The sequence below is a fragment of the Procambarus clarkii genome, chromosome 8 (assembly GCF_040958095.1).
Source record: "Procambarus clarkii isolate CNS0578487 chromosome 8, FALCON_Pclarkii_2.0, whole genome shotgun sequence".
Classification (NCBI taxonomy): Eukaryota; Metazoa; Arthropoda; class Malacostraca; order Decapoda; family Cambaridae; genus Procambarus; species Procambarus clarkii.
The window spans coordinates 48,777,679-48,803,060 of NC_091157.1; the positions used below are offsets into that span (position 1 = coordinate 48,777,679).

At 41.3% G+C, this 25,382-nt stretch overlaps 1 protein-coding gene across 9 annotated transcripts in view; it reads right to left on the minus strand.

The window, feature by feature from the left end:
* Positions 1–234: 234 nt before the first annotated feature.
* The window catches only part of rempA (intraflagellar transport protein rempA), a 129,843-nt gene continuing 104,695 nt past the window's right edge, over positions 235–25,382 (minus strand). For 8 of the 9 annotated variants that reach the window (XM_045744874.2, XM_069318116.1, XM_069318107.1 and 5 more), the window contains exons 14-27: positions 24,959–25,118; positions 18,000–18,149; positions 16,729–16,883; positions 15,764–15,941; positions 14,879–15,044; positions 13,853–13,973; positions 10,509–10,673; positions 9,966–10,093; positions 9,000–9,298; positions 8,197–8,382; positions 6,766–6,984; positions 5,523–5,680; positions 3,881–4,064; positions 235–2,597 (exon numbers count right to left, since the gene is read on the minus strand). In XM_045744874.2, coding sequence (XP_045600830.1) covers positions 2,388–2,597; positions 3,881–4,064; positions 5,523–5,680; positions 6,766–6,984; positions 8,197–8,382; positions 9,000–9,298; positions 9,966–10,093; positions 10,509–10,673; positions 13,853–13,973; positions 14,879–15,044; positions 15,764–15,941; positions 16,729–16,883; positions 18,000–18,149; positions 24,959–25,118 — 2,479 coding nt within the window. In that variant the 3' untranslated portion in view covers positions 235–2,387. The remainder of the gene's footprint in view (positions 2,598–3,880; positions 4,065–5,522; positions 5,681–6,765; positions 6,985–8,196; positions 8,383–8,999; positions 9,299–9,965; positions 10,094–10,508; positions 10,674–13,852; positions 13,974–14,878; positions 15,045–15,763; positions 15,942–16,728; positions 16,884–17,999; positions 18,150–24,958; positions 25,119–25,382) is intronic. The other variant, XR_011225831.1, reaches the window with a different exon arrangement.

Consider the following 25,382-nt stretch of genomic DNA (forward strand, 5'->3'; position numbering starts at 1 on the left):
TCTGTATCCATAACGTGTGTGAATAATTTCCAGTACTATAGCAAACATTCAATGGAACTTTTAAATACAAGGAATGCTGTTTAAATTTCAGATTTTCCAATGTATTGTTTGGAGGGTTTTCCAAACTTCAAATCACAACATTAACAATTAATAATCCAAGATTGTACCATTTAAATTTGCAGCAAGTTGTACAGAATTTTTAATATTTTAATTTTAATAGGGTAGCAAAACATGTTGAAAGAATAATATTTTATTTTCTGTATATACTATACAGAACATGTATGTATTTATATTCTTAAATGTCGTGTGCTTCATATGGACGGAAAAAATACTAATTCAGATTGTTGCTCATACAGTATTTGGTTTGAACGATAGGTTTTTATGTATAAAACTGTAAAACTAAAGATTTAAATCTCAAATCCATACACAATGATTTCATACTATTAAAATACAGGCAGTTTACTTTTATCACTTCAAAGTAATAAATAATATAGAGAAGTGATCAAGAATTCATATTAGATATTAATATTTGCTGTTAAAAATCTTAAACAATTCTGCAAAATGTCATGTTTGGCATTTGAGCTGATCAGTTTACAGAGAGAATTGAAGCATTACTTCGTGCCAACACAACATGAATAACATATACAAGTAACATATAAAAGACATCTAAATATATAAACAAGTTTACATGTCATCAAGCTATTTTAAAAATGAAGCAGTTTATGGCAGACTATATACTGCATTTCTTGAAAAACAGCACTCTTATTTTAGCTTAATAAAACATCATGCCAAAGGTAAAAAATATTACTACAGTATGATAACAGTACAGTATTTCTGTAATTACTGTATTAAGGAAATGCAATATATAATAAATAATTTAAACCAACTTTGAATTTACGTTAAATAGTGAAAAGAATGTAAAAAAAATGTAGTTTTTATTCATTATAATTGAATGCAACAAATTACATAATGTAACATTCTACAAAAGTGTGTGGAATGAATGAGGCTGAGAAATTATGACGTGTAATCAAAATACAGTATATTTTTTTTTATAATTTTTTATTATACAGTACTGTATATTTCCCAATTCTTAAATACACATGATGCAGTTTTGCTGGACGAATTGAGGATAAATCTAATTAGACTTGAGGGCTTGTTAAAGACATGTAAAGAAGAATGATTTATATACTGAAGGGCTCTAGTCAGTCACTAACTTCTTGTTTTTATGCTAGGATGTGGTAAGAAAATAGTGTTTTCTTCCCATATCAATCTGCAACTTACCCCAGCTTGAGACTCTGTAATAATGGTATGTGAGCCCTAATGTTCTCTCCAGTGTTTTTATATTCCAAGGATGCTCTACTGACTAGATTCGTCAACAGAGCAACCTTGAAACATACAGTATATACAAATTAGAGCAACCTTGAAACATACAGTATATACAAATTAGAGCAACCTTGAAACATGCAAACATTGAAGAGAGCACCAGGGGTATAAGTACCCAAGTCTGAGAATCCCTGCATAATTCGTGCCTGTAATGTGCTAATTAAATTGGAAAAACATCAATACAAATGAATTTGACAATGTTATATGAAGACGACATGTCACAATAATGCGGCTGAAAAAATGATGACCAAACCAGACATCAGAAAATGAAAAAATGGCAACGTTTCGGTATGCCGTCTTAAACGGCTCTGATACACAACATACCCCCAACATGAACCTTAGTCCTGGCTTTGTTGCTGTTGACTCTTCCCTTTCACAGTACATACTTAAATGCTCTAACCTTCTTAACAAATGTAACTTGATTTAGGTCTACCCCCTTTTCTTTTTGTTACATTCTTATTCTTACCTCAGATCATTCTTTCTTCATTGCATTCTTACCTTTCACCTTACTCTTACATTCTTTCCTTACCTGTTCCTCATCTCACTCTCTTCCTATATTTATTGGCCTGTTCCTTCCCCTCTCTCACACACGACTTTATGAAGGTCCAGGATTAACTAAAACGTCATCGTTTCTCCATCTTCTGGTGTGTGGTTTGGTCATCAAAACTGTTCTTCCATACCCAGGTTCCAATTTTCTTGCCCTTACAACTGCTACTTAATCTTCGTATGAATCTTTCTCCTTTGCAGTCTTGAACTATATTAAATAATTCCTTTTCTATATCTTAAAATATTGAGGTGCAAACTTTATTCACTTTACAATACAATAAAACAGATCTCAGACTAGAATGTTTTTTTATTTAAAACGTTGCACTTGAAATTAAATTCCACGATTATCATTAATTTTTCATTTACAATAAACATTATATATAAATATATATCTATAGTTATTATAAATATCAAACTGCATTCTTACATTTCACAAACTTAAATTTCTAAATCAATGTCTAGAAAAACTTTGCTGACCCATTGAGAGCAAAATGATGTTGCGGCCTTTCGTCGTCTTCCTCCTCCTCTACCACCTCATCACTGGCATTGCCATCATCTTCACTTCCGCCTCCATCCACCCCTCCATTATCAGTTGTACTTAGGTTCATGCCTGTTGTTCGTGAGATGGCTTGCAAAGCTTGGGCATCTATGTAGTAACTGGGATTTGCCTATAAAAAAGTTATCATTTTGAAGATTTTTATTTTTATAATTTGCATAAATCAAATAGACAAGAAAGGACAAGGGGACTGGAAACAGGAATAAGGCAAAGGCATAAGAAGGGGGTGGGGGGACACAAATAAGGAAAGAGGAAGAGAGATGGAATTGGCCGATTAATCATTTCTCTCAAAATACAACAATTAGGTCACAAACTTAATAAATACAATATTCATCTTATCTATGGGTTAGGCACACAAATATTAGTTCCACTCTTCAAGAGGAAGATACATACCGTAGGGGTCATTGCTGTGCAGCCAAAGAGAACCACAAGAAGAAGATGGGGAAAGAAAGTGAATCGGAGGTTGGGAGGGAGGGGAGGGGGGGGGGGGTGATTAGGAAAGATGAAGGTTGATGAAAGAGGGGAGCTGAAAATTAAGGGTAAGGAGGAGAAGAGATGAAGTAGACTGGGATATGGTAGATGGTCTATGATGAAGAAAGAGATGGATGCAGAGAGGGAAGGAGGAATATATAAACGGAGGGACATGAGTTTGTAGATGGTGAGGAGAGAAAACAAAAAATGGGAAAAGTGCAAGGAACACCAGAATAGACGGGGGATAGGTACAGAAGGGGAGGATTGGATGGGGTGAAAAAGGAAGAGCAAATAAAGATTAAGGTGGTGAAAAGTAAAAGGAATAGAGATGGAGAGTAAAGTGGGGATGAAGTAGTGAGAATCGTTAGTCTATGGGAAAAATGCGAGTTGATATATGTGTATTTTTTTCCCCCTAATGTCAGGTTTTTAAGGTATGCAACTCCATCAATTAATGGGGAAAGCTGCAATTACATATCGGAACAATGTATGATTTAACTTCAGATGTCAGTTTGCTGTAGCAAAGTAAAACTGGCAGAAAAAATTCACACCTAACCTGATTTTTATCCAAAAGCGGATAGTACAGTTAGCACTAAATAATACACTCAATCCCAGACATTAGAGAGTTCAACACTGATGAGGACACATGGATAGAATGATATTGAGGATATGTATCAAATCAGTGGAATGATAAGTACTAAATATTACTTTACAGAAATAATGAGCATGGTTTCTGTATGTGTGGAGAACTGCATTGCAAGTACTGTTCATGCATAAACTAGATGCCCTGTATACAAAAATATTAGGTAATTTCAGTAAGCAAATATGAGGAAATTCATGAACTAGTGATGCAGTATACTAGTTACACTAATTACTGCATGTTAATCTCTAAACTATACAAAACTATTCATTAGTACATTATCTTACCTTAGGTAGCTTGGTTTTCATTTCTTGCAAAGCACCCAAAGCTGACTTGAAGTTGCTGTGAGCAGCATAATATTCAATTATAGCTGCATAAATATCCCCCTGTCTTACTGCAACTTCAATATTTGGCTCGGCCAATAATTCCTGAAGTTCGCTGATGGTCGAATCTCCATCTGTTGCAAACATTCTGAAAGACAGGTGATTAAATGATATACAGTTTATGAAACAATAGTGTTAACCGCACTGCATTCAGAGACCACTTTCCATAAAAAAAAACTGTGTTATGTTTATCTAAAGTGGTCTGCTCATATAGGTAAAGTAATTATCAAAAGAAGGCACTAAGCTGGGAGGACTATGTAGCTCCTATCCATGTAAGTTTACTCATTAAATTAAATTAAATTCTTTATTCAGGAAAAGTACATACATAGTTGAATTACAAACATAATGTTGGATTTTGAGATAGAGCTAGCACCTAAAACCACTAATACCATAACATTTCGGGCAAGGGTTTCGGGACATACACCTTATTTCAATCTCATTGCAAGAGTTTTCTAGTTTTCCTGCCAGGTTAATCTGAAGTGCTACAGAGAGCACCAAGATATTTTGCACTGATTTGGTGTAAATTTAAACCAACACCAAAGTTAATTAAAAAAAAATATATTAAAGTCTCCACTATGATCGCTAACAATAATTTTAGTGTTCAGTATTGCTAAAGGATTTGGAAAGAACACAAATACTTTCCCTTATTTTTTGCTTAATAATAATAAAATTATTATAGCATAAATTGCAAACACTCACTACTGACAGCTCAGATAGATTCCCATGACATCACCCTCTTGAGCTTATTATATTTTAAAGTAAAAACTTGAAGCACCTTTATTGATCGTGCATCTAAAAACTAACAAAAGTACACTATGCATAGTGAGAGAGTAAGCGGGTTCATTATTTAAATTATATTTTGTTGCTAGATTGAGATTTGTGCATAAGCCACCTTACATACAATTACTTAATCTTTTTACTTTACAGAATAAACATTGTATATCTTTATTTATAATGAAATAAGAGAGGATGTGTTTGCTTAATACAATATGTATTAAGCACTTGCACTGTATCTTGTGCTACCCACTCCCCAATATATGTTCCTAAGTCATACAACTTCACCATTGTAATCACTGCTATCATCTTATATCATGATTGTTGTGTTAAATGCCAATTTTCATACAATGTATCTAGAATTAATCCTCAAATTATGCTACAATGTACCTGTTGACAATTCTCGAATTTTACAGTAATGTACCTATTAATTCTCTTCACATTTTCTTAGTATGTATCTGTTGTTATTCTTCAAATTTTTCTACAAATTACCTACTTAAAGTTATCTGTTAGACTAAGGACCTGCTCGAAACGCTATGCATGTTAGTGGCTTTGCAAGGATGTAAACACATTAATTCTATGTACTCTCATAAACACATTGTACCTTCTTGTATATATACATATATAAATAAATGTTAGGAAGCTAGATTACTGTAACAGTGTGTGGGAGACAGTGGGAGCTTGATATACAGTACTGTAATGTTAAAGCAACATTATCAATGCTACTCTAGTGTTACTCCAAATTATTGTGGTAGAATTGATGCTACTGTACCTCTTAATCCCAAGAAACTGCTTAACCTTTTCCAATTTGTATTGAATTGCTGGTAGTTTCTCCTGGGCCTGGGGATCACTGATGGATGTCAGAACTTTGTAGGCTTCACTTAAGGCTACAGTAGCTTTCTCATAGTTTTGGAACTCATCAATTTCAACCTTCAAATAAAAAAAAAGATTGAAATCATTCTTGTAATGACACATTAAAAGAAGACTAGTTTTCCATGATTAATTGAAATACAAAAAAAATGTTCTGGGTAAACATGCAATCCCCTTTTCTGAGCATGAGCCATTAGTTTGTTCCTTAACATAAGATCCTCCATGTCCTCTGGACAAGGCTCATGATAGTCTGACGGAGTGATAATCTTGGCATCCGTGCTCCTTTACAATCAAAAGTGACGTTCAAACGAACCCTCTATCCAACTACCCTCCAACTCTCCAGCCACCTAATTCAAAAGAATGCTGAACTTCAGTAAGATACACACAGGAGGGTAGCCTGCAGAGAGGACACAATAGAGGGGGACTAATAAAACTGATGTTTCTATTCTTCCCTAATCCTCTACCCAGTAGTGCCGCCACCTAATGGTGGCACTAACGAGATGTGTTTTCAACCTGAGATATGTTTTCTCAGGTTGCTATAATATTGTGAACATGTTGCTATAATTTGCAAACAGGTTACTATGCATATTTATCTGCAATACTCTACTGTATTAGTTACTAAGCATTATGACTATGTAATTTAACTATTTTTGAATCTTCAAATGCAACATGAGTGCATTGCTTGAAGCTGTGTGAGTATAGAGGAATGTACTGTTTGATGGTCATTCAGGGCTGGACAGACTACTTTAGATGGTGTGGCAAGACACACTTAAGAGAACTCTGCTGCATTATAGTTGACAAAGCTCAATGGCCAAACCTAATTTTACACACTGCAGCTATGGGCAACAGGAGCTTGGTTAAGGAAGCATCCAAGAGACCAACTTAGAAAGATACCATTCTCTCTTTCTCCGAGCCTACAGATGATAGGTACTTGTATTTTCTAATAAGTACCTATCTGTAGGCTCTCTGGAGCTAAAAAAATTATTTTTCATTTTACCCTTAACAATGAAATATATTTTCATATGCATTACATTAAATCAAAGCATTATCTTGTGAAAATGCAAGGACTTATTGTACCATAATTCATCCAAGGTCAACATTCTATTTATTATAACAATTTACCTGTACTGTATTAGCTTACTGACCTGAGCACAGGAGTCATAGAAACCAGCCAACAAAACCATGGCCTTTGCTCTGGTATAAAATTGAATTATGTTGCCCATTATTTCTGGCTCCTTACGCCAGTCTAAACTCTGGAGGTAATTTGCTGCCATTATGTATATTTCTCGTTGACGGCAAACATTTGCAAAGTAAACAATTCTTTCTGTGTCACCAGATTTCAGCAAACATTTCATTGCCTTGACCTGTAAATAAACAAAAATATTTTAATTTATGGTAAGGCTTTAGAGACAAATGTGTGACTAATCTATACATCATGAATACAGTATAAAATATACAAAGATGATGTCCTATGAGAAAAATTTAAAAAATTTGTAGGAGACAAGAAAAGTGTGTTTCTTAGCATGTCTCTACCAATGTCCCCAGAGCCTATATGACCAACCCAGGATTTGTGACACCCACAAGGCTCAAATTAATCTTGTCTCCCACTATAACACAAAACTTTCAAATGATCTAGTTATGTAATTAATGGAAGGAAGGTAATAGTGGGTAATTCAAAACACCACCAAACAACCAACCCATAACCACCACCAAAAGTGATCAATACCCTTAACACTCACTGTAACCAACAATTAGAAATGCAAGAAAAACTAAGTACGTATCACCCTGCCAATGACCAGTTTGTTATCAAAGGTTACTTCAGTCACCATCAGGGAAAGCACCGCTCACAACACAAGTCTTGGAGTAGCCAGTAAAACTCACTGTGCCTCGTGTCCATCGATTGCTTATCTAGGCTATGCAGTGGCCATTTATTTCTGATTGGATTTATCATAGTTGAGGTAGAGGATTTATCCCAATATACTTTAGCACAGGGGATTCCATGGTTTAGGATTAGTTTCACCGAGTGGTGTACAAATTGATTGTGTGCCACTATCTTCATCCACCACAACAGTACTTCAGAACTGCCTACTTTTGCCCATTTGTTTCCGCCTCCACCGGGGATCGAACCCGGAACCTCAGGACTACGAATTCGAAGCGCTGTCCACCCAGCTGTCAGGCGCCCTGACAGCTGGTTTGAGTCACAGTATGAGTCCTATGAGTCACAATAACATGGCTGAAGATATGATGACCAAACCACACATCAGAAACGATGACATTTCCATCCGTCTTGAACAAATTCTGGATGGACTGAAATGTCGTCGTCTCTCCATTTTCTGATGTGTGGTTTGGTCATCATAGCTGACTGAATTTATACAACCATATGTTAATAGATACTATCAATTATTTAAATTCAAGAGGAAAAGATATCAATTATTATATGGCTTAAAATAACAGTAAAGTCACTTGAGATCTTGAAGGGCAAGGCTTACCGAGTAGCAACTTAACCACAGTAAGCTTTATTATACAAAAAATCATTATCTGATGAAAACCCTGGCCATATTATATAAATTACAAACCTTATTTCCAGCTTGAGTAAACTTCTTAGTAGCCAGTTTATAATTCTCCTGGGCATAAGCGCACTCGGCCACCTTTTCTAATATCTGGTTACGACTCGACTCGTCCTTAGGCAGAGTAAACCTTTCTGCCAATTCGTCTGTGATCCAAACATTGTGCTCTACACATAGATCAAGAGCATCAGAATACTGAAAAGATGAGTGCACATTAATTATAAATTAAATGGTGTGGAAAAGCATCAGTCCAGATGACCAAGTTTGGAGAACCCACAAGCCTAGGAACATTTGTACAAACAGCCCAGGAATATTTTGTTTCAGTTCCATAATAACTTTTTTACGTGTCCAGAACCTCTCAACTTTATGCTACACACCAGTGAATAGATGGGTGTAGCTTGTTAACATATTTTAGCATTCTTGTTAGCTTGCTAGCCTTTTTTTTCCTACATTGCTCATTATATTATCTGAACTGATGCTTCCTTGCCCCATAAAAATGAGAAATAGGGTACCGATGATATACTGTATATCAGCTCTTGATATATATGGTAATACATTCCAGTAAGAAATCAGTGATGAATTATTATATTTGAGTTTCAACTCGATGATTTAATGATTTACAAGATTTAATGATAATTAATGATTTACGAGATTGATTACTTCTAAATCATCTTGATTTTACTGAAAAGCCATTAGAATTTACAGCAGTCACCATATCATCATTAATCAAGAATATACAAAACATATAGGATATATGCGGTACAACTTAAAATTTTAAATTAAAGAACCTAATTTTGTCTTGTGATATTTACCTGTTTCCCAGTTATTAGTAATGACACAGCACGATCAAACTGCCCATTGGAAATGAAGTACTCTGCACATCTCTGAATAAGTGCAGGGTCTGCACTCTCATCTAGTTCTCCAGCAATTTGCCCAACTGCGCTGATCTGGCCAGATTTAAATGCTAGATCAACTGCCTTTGACAGAAGCCCTGCCTTATGATATAGCATCACTGCTTTGGGAAGTTGACGTCGTTCAGAGGAAGAGAAGTACCTTGCAGCATCAATCTGATCTTGAGGTTTAGCCACAAGTGCCAGATTCATCAACTGATCTGTTAATAATAATGGCACACAAAATAGCATCTTTGACCAAACATTAATGTCTATATAAAGTTTATAGCATTTTAATGCATTTTATGAACAAAGAAAATTCTCCAGCTACCTCATATTTATGCATTAATCCACTATATTGACATTTTCATTTGAACTCAGTTTTTCTTGTAATGAGAAACTATATTTACCTAAAGACAAGTAATATCACCCACACCACTTGAAGATGCTGTTCAGTACTGTATTTAGTCATATTTCTGCATCATCTCTTCCCTCATTTAAGTAATTATTTTATATTATTTAAGACAACTTTACTGCAATTCATAAACCCTAAAAGAAATGTTGAAGCTACATGATAATTACCAGCTATATACACGAAGAGAATGTGAGGAAAAATGAAAAGGACAAAACGCCATCCCAGGCCAATATGCCTAGGAACACAGAGAAAAAATGCGAAGAACTGTTCAGATCCAAACTCTCAAACCCAACGGGGTAAAACTCCTGAGCAATATACAATTTATGCCCACACCCTGTAGAGCCATGGCAGCCAAAGTGCTACCGATGTTAAGGTAAATTATTATGCAGTAATTACTACTTATTGCTCCTATCATCAAAATGTTCACATAATGATACATTTATGTAATCAATGAACTAAAATTCTAATTTTACCTTCAAAACCATTCTCTTTGCATATCCTAATGGCATTTCCATAGGCATGGGCTCGGGTGAAGAAGTGAATAGCCTCTTTTACTTGAGCCACATTTTCATACTGCCGTGCTAAGTGATAACACGCTGCTCTGTAAAGGATCAAAATTAGGCATGTCTTGGAGCAATATTATTGGTCAGCAGAATAATAAAATAAGATATACACAAATTCCTTGATTCAACATTTGTGTGTGTTTTAGATTTGTGTACATTTTAGTCATATTCATGTACAAAATAAAAGTACAAGCAGCTCTGATATATATCATAATACATTCCAATAAGAAACCAGTGATGAATATAATGAAATAGCTCTTTTTGGTGGGGTCCCTCTGAATATCTCTAACCTACTCTCAGCTTAGCTGATGTATTACTAGCATCACCACAAAGCTAGCTGCAGTTTCTTTGAATGAATGTATCTATAAATCTATATCAACCATAAATAAACCAAAGATGGTTAACATAGAGAGGTTTAAGCAAAAGGCAATAAAATCTTAATGCTACCCCTACCTGTCATCTGTTTCATTTGCAATATCTGCAGCCTTTTGAAGGTTGTTGCAGTAGCAATAGACTCTCACTAAAGATAAATGATCCTGAGCAGCTTCATAAAACTGAAGTGCTGTCTCCATTTCACCTGTGGATTCCAGATACTGAGCCCACCATCTCCTCAGTGCTCTGAAAACAAGAATCAAAATTATTATATTGTACCAAATGGTCAAGGACAAATAGTTTAACCTTGTTATTTCTATTTACATTGCTTAATTTCATGTGAATTGTATTCTGGGCAAAACATGGCACTGAATAATGTAACCAATTCCCGTATCTCATTTGAGGCCTAAATCTAAATATGAGTATTGGGTCTTGATTGCAATGAAACTATGTGGCAACATAGTTTCCCCACAGCAAGTCACACAGATACAAAATTCATAATACTACATACATAATACAACATGACAAGACATTTTTGAGTCCATGAGTGTGACTGTTTTAATCCCTATATATGATAAGGGTGCACTTGAAAGTAAGCCTCTGATAGATGAACAGTGCTGATGCACGGTCATAAAAGATGAGAGATCTAGTAGACTGTAAGTCCCGTTACTAAATGATAACTATCCTTAAGTCCTGCCCTTAGCAATTGTTAAGCTGGGATCTCCTAAGGTCAGCAAATATAAAGGCTGCCATACAGTCAGATGCACACATTTATCACTGATCATGGATCAATTGAGCACCCCTTCTTTTTCCTCCCTCTATAGGCCTGTGTGACAGCTGAACCAGACTAGGGACCATGACTGGAAAGACAAATCTGGAAACTTACAAACTGTTGACCAGACCACACCAGAAGGTCTGAAGGGACCAGAAGGTGAAGGTACAACAACGTTTCGGTCCGTCCTGGACCATTCTCAAGTAGATTGTGAATCCGAAATCATTCACAATCGACTTGAGACTGGTCCAGGATGGACCAAAATGTCATCGTTCCTTCACCTTCTAGTGTGTGGTCTGATCAACATACTTTAGCCACATTATTGTGACTCATCGCCTGCTTACAGACTGTGAACGATGCCATGTGTATACAGGTAAAGAATGTGCACTACTCGCCAGCCTTATTACCATAAATGATGCGCACACATATACACACGCCTATGAACATTAAAATATGCACAAGTGGCTATGAAGAAAAAAATCAGAGCCAACAAGAGAGGCTTCACTGAGGATGAAGGATAAGAAGAGTCACAGAAGTGACAAGAGAAGAACGGTCACCAGATCACACACACAAGCAGCTAAAAAACCAGGACCAAGAAACTCGACATGCAAAGACCAGAAGAGCACCTCCAACCAACATGATACAGACACTCTACCAATTCACTAGAAGAGACAGCCTTAAGTAGCTCCAACCACTGAGCCCAAAGACCCAGAAACCATGGCCGAGTTGACCACCAAAGAGTCGCAAGGACCATCTCGCAGACAAATGTTTCCAGCCTGGCAAGAGCAGGGAGGAGTAGCAGAACACTGGAGGGAAAAGAAAAAGAAAAGCCCAGCAACTTCAGTTCATGCAAAAGCATATCAGTCCCCCTGCAGGGGACCAAACATCTTGCATATCCAACTGAAAGATTCATCAACCATGGGTCAATCTGCAAAGGACAGACAAACAGAATAGATCGTTTGCCAGCACAATCAACACACTCCACATGTGAACTGTATGAAAAACCAAACCCTAAGAAATCGTAAGTTGGGCTAACCACAGAAATCCACACACATCAAATCCTCTTGGGGTCCCGAGGCTTCCATTGAAGGAAAATCAGGGTTTCATACAACCCATGCACTCTGGCTGTGGTCCAGTAATTCTACCTCCAATGCCAACAGTCCCCGTGGTGTAGTTGGTAAGACACTCGCCTCGCATTTCACGAGTGCTTTAAATAAAAGAGAAATATTGGATGTAGAATTACTAGAATGGGGAAACTACTAGCATAGACCAGGCATGGAAGTTAGGTCCTGGAAATGTCTTATCATATACATTCCAACTCCTGACCTGGAAACACATGATGAGGATAAGGGTATGTTGCCACAGACCCCAACCAGTCCACAACACTGCACAGAAGTGTGTCCTCCCATTATATATGACTGCAGTTTAAGCACCAGCCAAGACACATGCACTACCTAGGAAGAAGCTTCTGAAAAGGAGACTCCTGAAAGGAGGTCCTGAACCTCCTCATGCATGATAAACCTGGATGAAGGCAGGGGGCTACATAACCAGTAATCACAGAAGAGAACTCTGATACTATGCATCCATATCAAACACTAAATCAAGAAACACAAGAGGAAGGCACCAAACACATGTAAAGTGTAAGGTCAAGGAAAACAAGTAAAGGTCCCTATTTCAGATGAAGTCCAAAGGATGGCCACCACTTATTTATACATGCAGAACTGAGGTCCAGTAGAGCTGCACTGCTTGTTGTCAACAATGCCCCCAGGTGCGAGAATGAGTGAGGTGGCATCAAGAATCCACTGATGGCTGGTAATGCTGCCTGGTGGTGTGTACACTTGATGGATTAATAGTTTAACCCAGGTAATGATTCTTTACATGACTACAGAGTGTGTTGCCAAGGTTCACCATTGTAGTTGTGTTTTTGCTGGCATTTTTCTCTTGGGTACTGTCTTATCTTGGGATTTAAGATACTTGGGTATCCTAGATCCCCAGACTCCTCTGCCTCTATTAAGAGGGCCAGATTCTATCCAGGAGCCTGGTGTGGCTTTGAAATATGTTAGGTAATCGGGTGGAAAGCTTGAAAAGCTACCAAAGGGGTGCCTGCCCAGATAAAATTAATTGTACCTCCTGTGTATTGTCATTGCCCATGTTGTGTGATATGTCAACCTGTGTTGACTGTGTATAGTCCTGTTCATAGAAAAAGCAGGATAATACCTGAAAGAGCAACTGTATAGTACACCTACAAAATTTACATTTTTTATTTTCTTTTATATTATTTAGAACATTTGCAAGAAAGTAACAATGGTTCATATAATAGTCGGAATGGAAATGATATTCTTGCAAAGCAACTAAAACTACTGCACAGTATTAAATTGGTTCCGATATCTGGGAAATCTCATAAAAATTCAGAAAATGAATCAACAAATCAATATTGAACTAATTTTATTCTTTTTGATCAGGTCAATATGAATACACGTACTGCTGGTCCAGTGCCATACTCAAAACATGGAACATTCACATATTCAAATATCACTTTGGCCAAACTATTCCAGCTTTTTTTTAGCGTTCCATTGGTAATATATATATTATAGAAAAAAATATATAATTAAAACCTTATTTATCTGAAAATATCCAAATTCTGCACACTTACTTATCATTAGTATGCATTATATAGTCTTCAAGTGTTGGCAAATCATCAAAAAGCATCCGAGGCACTTCAAATCTGTGAGTGTCTGACTTTTCATAATGGCTTATGGCTCCACTGAAGTCACCTGAAACAAAATTTGTAGAGTAAATAATTCACCCATTCTCACTCGCCTTATCTCTCACTCAAGGTAACAACACGAGTACTTCAAATATCAGTACTCAGAGTTCCTCGGAGTATTATAAACAAAAAAATACTTTTAAGTGTTATTAAATACTTCATTCTGAGCAGGTTCCTTGGTTGCTCCCCAGTTCAGTCTAAATAATTTACCCAAGATTTGATGCACTCACCAGGTTCTCAGTGATATTTCTCTTCACTTTGTCCAAAAGGGAAGTTTCACTGTGACAATTAACTTTTCAAGTAATCTTGCCACATAATTGAAAAAGTGGAAGTATAGAGTCTACCTCAATCCCTCACTGTACATCCACTTGCTATAATATGAAACATATTACCCGAGAAACCCGTTTAAGTGTTAATTAGAATCGCCAAGATTCATGGGAGTGGAGGCTGAAGAAACTATCACTATGCAAATACTGTTTATTAGTAACTAGCCTCCAAACACTAAAACACATTATCACCAAGATAATGACTGCATTTTTTCACCAATTTATCGAAGTGGATCTTTTGCTCAGTGCTGTGGTGATTTCTGATTCACAAGCTCCTCCTTGCCTCTTTGAATGAGCCAGATTCTGGCCCTGGACCCTAATATACACTGAAGGGTAATAATAATAGCGTGAACAAATGCGCAAAGGCCGTGACGAGGGTTCAAACTTACGTCCAGGATGATCCCAGACGCTCCTTAGTTGCTTGCGCCACGACATGGTAAATAATTCCTTGTGGATTTGTTCATTTGATGTATCACACTATTGTGATTTCTGTGTCAATAGTAGCATGTTTCTCATGGGTTGGTTATTTCCAGGTTTAAACATAAGGAGGTTGCCAAGAGGGGCAATCACAGATAATAGGTCATACCTTTACTCTCCAAGTGCTTTGCATAATTGTAATGTGTAGAACGTAAATGAATTCTGTCGTTGCTCTCTGCAGTCTCCAGGGCCTTTGACCAGATGCCACCATCCTGGTACAAGCGATTGACCAAATCATACCGCCCACAGCCACGATATAAACGCTCAGCTTCTTCCTACCAACAGATACAAAAAGAGCATACATGAGAAGGTTTGAAATAGGATACAGAAAATATCTGTACACATTCAAAACATGGCCAAGTAACCAAAATCTGGTTAATTATTTACAATTCAAGCACTAAAATGAAATGCCATCACTGGTAATATTGGGAAATGAAGCATGTAAGATTACCTGGAACTGGAACAATGAGGACTTCAGTAATGATTGACTCAACAGAAACAATAAGGGGGTAAGAGAATAAAAGAAAACAAAATTGAGTTCAATATAGGAAGAAGCCCAACCCTCAAATATACCAGCAATACAAACAAGCAAGAAACAACTACATGGCAGTGAAAAAAGAAATGCAAAAATAAAAATAAATAATATTTTAAGTTAAAAATAAAAATAATAAGAATGGAAAACCAGTTGAACATTCATAACATTCCTTAATCTGAGAAGCCACATGATGATGTTAATGCTGATGTTAATGCCTTTACATGGAGCAATGTAACTATGAGAGGGAGCAAAGTCAACAAAGTACACATTAATACAATGTTTCCTTCTTCCTAAATTCTGCCAGTGAATTTCTTCGTTTTGGTTTCCTCAGATCATATATAAATTGACACATTTATGTTTAATAATATGCAACATTAGAGTCAAACATATATACAGTACCAGTATGTCAAATAATAAAGACACAATTAGATGATAAAAGTGTTGAAAGGGTCTTCTTACCATCATACCAAGCTGGAGAGCAAGCATAGCCACTCTGGCATCCAACTGTGGCTCCTTCATGGCTTGTCGAAGAGCTCTTGCTCCCCTCGCATGACCCATGTTGCCCAAGCACAGAGCTGCTACATCCAAGCGTTTGGTTTTTACACACATCTTGGCCATATTTTCCCACACTGTTTCACTGCCACACAAAAAAGGAGAAGAATCTAAAAATATAAAATGTAACGAAATGCGTTTTTCTTGTGGGCCTCTTATTAACTCCCAATACTGCAACATGGAAGCATCCAAGCCATGGAAACCAGGTACAGTATAAGCTATTGCCACTCAGCACCATTAGGCCATCCAATTCGGGAAGCAATTAATGTCCAAGTCACTGCTGAAGGGTTTAAACCTGGTAGCTAACAAGGAAATGTTAACCATCAGAAAATATTTACCATCACACCAGTTATATCAACTTAAACATACTTAATCATTCTACTTCCACTAAAACCATTATGTATGATTAGAATTAGAATTTCTGTTCCAATTTACTGTGTGGTCTTATACCATGGGGATCAATAATATTATATCAATAACATGGGATAGAAACAAGTCTCAGAAATTATCAGAAGCTAAATCACTTTCTCAGCAGTAAATATGAAAGCTTAAGAACTCTCAGTTCATCTAGGGTCTCCATGACTATTATCCAGGTAACTAAGCATTTCAGCCCAACCACTTGGGCTGGATGGTAGAGCGACGGTCTCGTTTCATGCAGGTCGGCGTTCAATCTTCGACTGTCCAAGTGGTTAGGCACCATTCCTTCCCTCCTGTCCCATCCCAGATCCTTATCCTGACCCCTTCCAAGTGCTATATAGTATTAATGGCATGGTGTTTTCTGAGAGTTCCCTTCCCTTCACCATGAAGAGTTTCTACAGAGCTACCTTCTAATGTACACTATGATAAAAAGGCAAAAGTATATTGTACTTTACCTTTTAATAGCCTTTATAGCTTTGAAGGCATCATCCAAATTTCCAATAGAGAGATAGAATGAGAAGTTGAGCATGGCATCTTTCGTCGACTTATCGCAGTTCTCCAAACCGACAAAATCCCGCATCACTTTTTGTTGTACAGCCTTAGCATCTGACTATTGGGGAGAAGCAAAGACTATTTGTTAATGTAATGTAGTTACAGTATTTATGCTCGATACCTCATGTCATCTACTACTTCTGTAGTCTTTTTTTTTTTCCCCCAGTGTTCTATATTCCCTTTAGCTCACAGAACCAATATATCAAGGCCCAACCAATGTATCATTGGTTGACCAACCAGAGAATATCTCAACAAACCACCTCATCACTCAAGATGATAATCTCTCAGGATAGGAATACAGAGAGATATTATCCAATTTCCTTCTCGAGGCCTCTAGTATTGGTGTCCCTCAGGTAAATTCAGGTAAATTCCCATTTTCTTGTGAAGGAGATGCCTCAGCAGATCTTTAACATTTACTCGCATTCCATTTGTAAGTACATTTTAATACAGTATCTTACTTTGCTAGCTTTAGAATTATTCCCCTCATATATTTGTGCTGTACATTATAAGAGATTTAGATTTAGAGTTTTTATTCAGGTAAAGGTACATACATACATTGAAGATGAGTTACAAATATAATGTTGGAATTTAAAGATAGAGCTAGTATATACAATACCTAAAGTCACTAGTATGCATAGTGTTTCGGGCAAGGTGAAGGGGGAGGGGGGACACTTAGGCTAAAACTTAATAGTAAGTCAGCTTGAAGTATAAATTGTGTTGAAAAAATAAAAAATAAAAAAGGGGGGAACATGGCAGAAAATAGCAATTATACAAGTTGGTCAACAAACAGCATTGTTTAAAATAGTAAGACATGGGTTGACATTTAGGGGTAAGGTAGGTTACATGAAGTTTATTAGGTAGTATTTAGTTTTTATGTTAAACTGGTTGAGAGAGGTACAGTCTTTAAACATGATTGGGAAGGTCATTCCACATTCTGGGTCCCTTGATTTGTAGAGCATTTCTAGTTTGATTAAGTCATACTCTTGGAATATCAAATAGGTATTTGTTTCTGGTGTGGTGCCCATGGGTTCTGTTACAACCATGGGGTTCTGTTGTAAGAGAATTACATACTACAGAATTCCTCTAATATGTTCTGGTTTGTCCAGCATTTCTGTGTTCAACACAAATTTTACAGTTTTAAACATGTGTTGATCATTTTTTATCTATCACAAACCTTTTTCTCAGCATCCTGAGCATTGAGAAGGTAGAAATAGGGGACTTGTACTCCAAGCAGGCGGGAATATGTTGGAGTCATTGGAAACACATCTTGGACAATGGTGCCATGGTCAGGACTCACGAACAGGGATGCCAACATAACAGCTGGCTGCAATATATACTTATATAATGACAGTACTTATACAACAATTACTGAAAGCAAGGGTAAAAAGATGCAAAAATAGTCTAATTGATATAATAAATTTTCACGAGTGATTTATGGAATGCATCAATATTCTAAAAAAAAGTAACATCGATTGTGTTTATAACAAATTGTGGAAAACAAATATGAAGGAGCACATCTGCAATACAATAGTTGAACATTTGCAAATGTCACACAAGAATTCAGATAATTTATATTTACAGTAAATTTTACAGAAAATTAAGTCATTGGAAATGTTATTAGTAATAATAGCCATTAAGTCGTCTATAGTATACTCAACATCCTTCTGATGAGTCTTTAAGGGGATTAAATGAATACAACACGCACTTTACTTTGAGTGACTCACAAAAATAAAATCTGACATTAAGCTGTAAACAGGCAAGGATGGAAACATCTACCAGACTTTTTTTACGATTTTGATAAGCAATAGTCTACATTGTCAACAAAGTTCAAACTATATTTAATTAAAAAAAAAAGGGGAGAAAATTTTGACAGCTCCTAGCAAGCAGCTAACATATACTAAATAAAATAATCCTTGCAAAAATATTTGCAACTCGGTACATGGTCTTGAAAACAATAAAGAAAATTCATAACAGATTTAACATTATTACTGAACAAATACAGCAGTGTAAAAAATAAGGCATTGAGTGAAAGCTCCTTCCTGAGCAGGCCACTCAACCTCTTCCTTAAAAACATCCAGCTCAACCCTAGACACTGTCAATTTTACATCTCTGGCTCAACTAGGCTCTTCTCTAAACTATCCAACTTGTCTTCCTGAACTATCCAACTTGTCTTCCTATGTTGCATAGTCTCTCAAAACCTGGTATAGTCTGTGTCTTACATCTGCCCAACACAATAGATTAGGTCATTTTCTGGGGGGAGCCCCGTCGGCTCCCCGGAGCTTTACCGGCTGATATGCTAATGTCAGACTTTGGCATCAGTCATGTGTATGGAGTTCTAGGGCCTACCGGGGACCACGAGCCAGAACCTGGCCCCCTCAGAGAGGCAAGGGGAGCAATGGCCTATAGAAACCCCCGTGTGGTTGGAAGCATTCTATGTCTGCCATCGACCGGGTCAAGCATCCAGAAAGGTAAGCATTCCAAAACAAACCCCTATTCTGGTGAAAATTGCTACCTAAGCCGAACTAGTGAATAGAACTCTTCAACAGAAAACACGGAAACTAGTATGACGTCATACGTCACCGCGCCGCTGTCTGCGCAGCTCCCCCCTCCCCGGGAGGGGGAAGGGGGAGCCCCAGACCTCCCACGCCGGCTATCCACCCATCAGTTCTTCGGCTGATGCTATAGGCAATGGTTATGTGCTCCGGCTCCAGTGGTTGTTTCAGCACTGTACCTAGAGTGTGGTGTCTGTTTTCTAGGTGGTGCGTGAGCCGGGTGTGATTCTTCAGTACTCGGGCTGCATGCGCCTAGGGTTCCCTTCCCTAGGTGCCCTGTAAGTACTGCCCTTGGGGCTTGGGGCCACCTTCCACAAGTTCCTTGGGTCCTGCCCCTGCTTGGCCGTTTACCGCTTGGTTTTCGGCCGCTCTTTGTGTGCTCGGGTGTTCTGTCTCCCTTGTTCGCCTTAGAGTAAGGGGCAGTGTTTGCACTGGTGGGGCGCGGGGTACTGTGCAGCTTGTCTTTACCAATCATAGCGGCCGGCTCTGTTCCGCTTGGGTACGCTGTCCTCTTGCGGGGTTTTCTTTTTCTTTTGTTTATATACCTGGTGGGGGGGTCTGCCTTCGTTCTTGCCCCTTGTGTCCCTTGTGTTCTGAGTATTTCTGGTGGTACCCCCTGCTAGGTCCCCGTGAGTGTACACGTCCCGGGGGTTCAGCTCTTAGAAAGTTGTTTGGTAGCTTGGGTGCCGGTTAGCAGTACCCTGCCTGGGATTACCTGAGCGCGAGTCCTCTTAAAGTAAACGCTCGGGACCCTGGGAAACCCCTGGGGGCGCGCGGGTCCGATGGATGTGACCCCAGAGCCCCCCCCTCGCTTCCAGCGAGTTTGAGGGTTGCTCTCACCTTTTGTCTCTGGGTGACTCTCTGTTTTGCCTCCGTCTGCTGCCTGTGGGGTCGGTGACACCTTCGACCCGGTGTCCTGCGAGTTTGGTTGCTCGTTGTGGCTCGGTTACCCAGTTGTGCTAACAAAGCGGGTGCGGGCAGCAGGGGCGTTGCACTTGAGCCTTGGTGGTGGCAACGTTCTCGTGGTTTCCTCCCCGGGAGCCCCAGGGCTGCCCCGTTGTATTTCGTTTTTCCCCTGGTTCACCCTTCCTGCCTGCATCCGGTTCCTTACCGTCTGTAGGTTCAGGGCGGGGTGTTTGGTGGTGTTGAGACTCGGGCAGTCTCGGGGAATTCCCCTTCCGGGGTAGTGACGGGGGCATTTGGGCCTGTTCCTCCAGCCGTGTTGTATGAGTCTGCCAGTGGGCTCCCTTCCTTAGTGTTTTCACGGCTGCCCCGGTTTTCTGGTACGGCCGGGGCTTTGGGGGAACGGCTCGGCCCCGGGGCCTGTCGTGTAGGTTCCCGGGGCTGGGGAGGGGCTGACTTGGGGGGGCCTTGGCCCCGTTAGACCCCGTGGGGGATTTTATCCCCCTCTAGGCGGGGCTTGTGGTTACGCGGAGTGGGGTCTTTCCTCCCCACTCGCCGTACGTGCTGTTGGACGTCGGCCCCTCCCCGGGCTCGGTTCCTTGGCCTTTGAGTCGGTTGGTTCCGTCCTGTGGGTGGATGTTTCCTCCCCCGCTTTTTGGGACGGTGTTTTTGTCATGTTTCCCCGTTCGATGGGGTTCTGCGTGACTTTTGATCTCGGGTGCGCCTGCGCCTTCGTGTGCCTTCGGGACTAGTGTTGGCTTCTGTGTTCTCGAGGGTACGGGAAGGTTTTTCGCTACTTCCCGCATTATTGGAACGTCTGTCGGCTCCTAGTACTTGTCGCCCTGTTGGGCTACTTGTCGCCCTGTTGGGCTACTTGTCGCCCTGTTGGGCTACTTGTCGCCCTGTTGGGCTACTTGTCGCCCTGTTGGGCTACTTGTCGCCCGGTTGGGCTACTTGTCGCCCGGTTGGGCTACTTGTCGCCCGGTTGGGCTACTTGTCGCCCGGTTGGGCTACTTGTCGGCCGTTTGGGCTACTTGTCGCCCGTTTGGGCTCCTTGTCGCCCGTTTGGGTTCCCTTTTTTTGGGCTCTTTGCTTCTTTGGCCGGTTTTATTGTTCCTGCTTCCTCTTTTGGCTCTTTTTCTCGTGCAATAGTCCTGGCTGGCGCCTTCCCGCAGGGAGGGTGTGCGGTTCGGCCAGCGTGTTATGCGCATGCGCCGTGGAGTTTGTTTTGGTCTGGGCGATGGTTCAGTGCTGGGGTTTTGCGCCCTTTTTTTGCTACAGTGCTTCGCCTCTCGTTCTTCTCCCTGGCTGCGGTATGTGCCCCTTTGCGCCAGGGGTGTCCTGGTTCCCAGTTGTGGGGAGGACACCGCGGTTTTCTGTGTCATGGGTGTGGACCGCCTCCTTCGCCTCTCCCTGTTCTCCTGCGGGTCCGGCTCTGGCGTCTTCACCTGGCGGTGCTCCCAAGTTCTTCTGGGCACGGTTGAGTCGTGTCAAGTTCGAGCCACCATTCGCCAGGTGAGTTTCTGCGGTCTGGCGTCTTTTGGCCGGGCGCTGGATGCGGCGGTGTTCATATACCTGTCTTTATTTAGGTATAATTTTGTACGACTGAGACCGTTCGCACACCAGTGACTGTCCCTTTATCACCCCTTCCTGTCCCCCTCATGTGCATGTCCAACCCATGCTGGAGTTGTTCAGGGGACCCTCCTTTTTTAATGTTGTGAGGTGTGGGGGTTGTAGGGTTGGTTCTGTACTCACCTGGTGAGGCTCCTGGCTGTGCTTGCAGGATTTGAGCTCTGGCTCTTGGGTCCCGCCTATCTGGTAGAACTTGCGGGATAGTACCAGTGGAGTGCAGTGGTGCTATTGGCACTTTTGGGGAACACTGTATTACCATCAGTGGTCTGTGCTTGTTACACGACCTACTTGCGAGCATAAGCCTTCTTGCTGGTTCGTCCGTGGACTTCCAGGGCGCACTGGACTGTTTTCGTATGGCAGTTCCGGCCCATCCTGGTTGTGGGGGTATGTGGGCCGGTGGACTGCTCCTAGCAGCTGCCTGGTGGGCCATCCTCTGGCCGGTCTGGCCTGACCTTGGGCCGGGCTTGAGGTGTAAAAGAGCTCCCAGTACCTCATCCAGCGGGTATCGAGCGGGGTTTCTCCGCCGTCGGTCGCCTGGTGCAGGTTTCTGGGCCTGCAGGGTTTTGTCGTGTCTCCGTTGGCCCTGTCTGGGGTCTGCCTGCTCCGTTCTCTGCCTTTGCAGAGGGGAGTTGCTATTTACATGTTGCATGTTGCAGTGGTGCCTGTTGCTGCTGCTGCTGCACGTGAGCATTGGTACCGTGTTTCACGGTGGCGTGTCCTTGTTCCTGTGTCCGGTTGTGGAGTGGCGTTTTGCTGCCGTTTTGTGCCTGGGGATTGCGTGGGGTTTTTGTCCCTGCCTGATTGTCCACCCCTGGTTGTTCTCCTGGTTTTTTTTTTTTTTTTTGTGCTTCTGCTCTTTCTTCCTGCCTCTTCTGCCGCAGGAATGTTCTGCGTGTGTTCTTAGGCGTTGGTCAGCCTGTGTCCTGTGATGTGCTTCTTTGTCTCGGTCTGTTGCAGTTGTTCGTGCCCCTTGGTTCGGGTCCTGTTCTGGCGGCGACCCTTCCGCCTTCTTTGGTTTTCCTAGCTTGCCCTGCCGGTTGTTGTTGTTTTATTTTTTTTTTGGGGGGGTTCTTGCGATGTCTCGCGTCGGACCCGTCGTTTCTGAACTCCTGGCGGGCTTGCATGCTTCGGAGTTTTTCTGTTCGGCAGACGTTCCATCTCCTTGTGCCGCCTGGGTTTCGGTGGTCGCGCCCGAGATCTTCTCGCGGCTCCGCCTTTTTCCTGGGCTCGGGGGGGCCTTGTCGGGGCTGCTTATGTTCTGCCTCGTGGTCTCGCCTCCGGTTGGTGGTCGGGTGGCTTCGTGGTAGGTGTCCCACCTGCGTGCTTTCTTGGCGGCAGTATGGGGTATTTTGGCGGTCCTTCCTTTTCCTGTCCCTTCTTCGGTGGGTCCTTCTTGTTGGCTTGGTTTACTCTCGGCTTAGTTTTCTAGTGGGGGTTGGGGGCCGTCGTCTTGCCACATACTGTCGCCTCTTTTCGTGCGGCGCAGGCGGAGCCGCTTCAGCTTGCTTTCGGTCTTGGTGTTGCTTCTGCACCGTTAGTCAGCTGTCTTGTGCGTCATTTCACCTCCGGCCTGTTCGTGCGCCGCTTGCACCATCCTGGTCTCTGGTCAGCGTGCTCTGTTTTCTCCTCGGTTGGTAGTGCCCCTTCGGTTCCGGTGTGTTTTTTCGTCGGCTCTTTCCTTTGGGCCTTTGCCTCTGGGGGTCGGTTCGCTGTGTGTTCTTGCTCCTTCGGTTTTAGCATTTTGGTTGTTTGATGGCAGCAGTCTCCATCTTTTCTGGCGCGGGGTGGGGCTGCTGCATTCTGGAGGGGTCCAGGGTTTGTTGGTGCTTTGTTGGTCGGGCCGGGGGTGTGTCGTTTTTGGGTTCAGTGGCGGCCCTCTGCTGTTGTTTGCGTGCCACGGCGTTTGGGTCCGGAGCGCGTTTTGCGTTGATCCGGTTCTGTTCTTCCCGGTTCGCGGGTGATGGTGTCCCGGGTGGTCAGCCGTGTTCTTGCGGCTAAGCTGCCTGTGTTCTTCCCTCATGCCTGTGGCGTTCGTGGCTTCGCTGCTCTCGCTGCCGTCTGGGCGACGTGGCCTTGCAGTCTTTCGGGCATGGATTTTTGGTGTTCGTGCAGGGGCCTTGCTGCTCGTGGTTCTCGTGTTGTTCCCGGGATTTTCGGGGCTGTGGCGCCTTGGGTTGGCGTTTGCTGCCGGTTGTCTCGCCTCCTTGGGGGGTGCGTGGTGTCCGCCTCCCGGTTTTGTCCCTTTGACCTTCCTCTGTGGGTAGTTAGCTCCGGGGAGCCGACGGGGCTCCCCCCAGAAAACCAGCGTTGAATGTAATGAAACGCCATTTTCTGGGTGAGACCCGGAGGCTCCCCGGCAACCCTCCCTCCCTCCGGTCGGCGTTTTTCGCGTGTTTTGACATCCAGCCTCAGAACTGATGGGTGGATAGCCGGCGTGGGAGGTCTGGGGCTCCCCCTTCCCCCTCCCGGGGAGGGGGGAGCTGCGCAGACAGCGGCGCGGTGACGTATGACGTCATACTAGTTTCCGTGTTTTCTGTTGAAGAGTTCTATTCACTAGTTCGGCTTAGGTAGCAATTTTCACCAGAATAGGGGTTTGTTTTGGAATGCTTACCTTTCTGGATGCTTGACCCGGTCGATGGCAGACATAGAATGCTTCCAACCACACGGGGGTTTCTATAGGCCATTGCTCCCCTTGCCTCTCTGAGGGGGCCAGGTTCTGGCTCGTGGTCCCCGGTAGGCCCTAGAACTCCATACACATGACTGATGCCAAAGTCTGACATTAGCATATCAGCCGGTAAAGCTCCGGGGAGCCTCCGGGTCTCACCCAGAAAATGGCGTTTCATTACATTCAACGCTGGTTTTTTTTTTGGAACTTGTGTTGTAAATGTGAATTCAAATTCAGTTAATGAAGCAAGAGTATACTAACCTCAGTGGATAAGGCAATAATAGATTTCACCGAAAAATTTCTGCCATATAATTAATGTTCTGCAAAACTTCTAACAACATTCAATGAAATACAAATGATATACATCTTGAATTTACTCACCCTATCATCCTTAGTAGATGTAGTTAGGTAGTGATCTCTCTGTTTTGTGGTGCCAAGAAGAGACTTGGCTTCACACACTAGAAGACGAGGGTCTTCCAGATCCCACATGTGCGACATTACAAAACGACCCCCCACTTCTCGTGCTGTTTCACGTTTAGCTCTATTAATAAAGCAACAAACCGAATCAATGGCAACTTAAATATGTTTAGAGGAATAATTGTTAATGCAAAGCACAAACTGCCCACTAAAAACTACAAGACCTTGGAAAAAAGAAAAATATCAGCTTTGACTTCCAAATAAAGTGTGACAAATGGTTCTTAAATAACTGGTGATAAGAGGTGTGAGGGAATACATAGGCTAGTAGCCTATTTCATGTTCGACAAACTTGCTCTCGTTCTATTCCGGCATATTTTAAGCAGTTGAC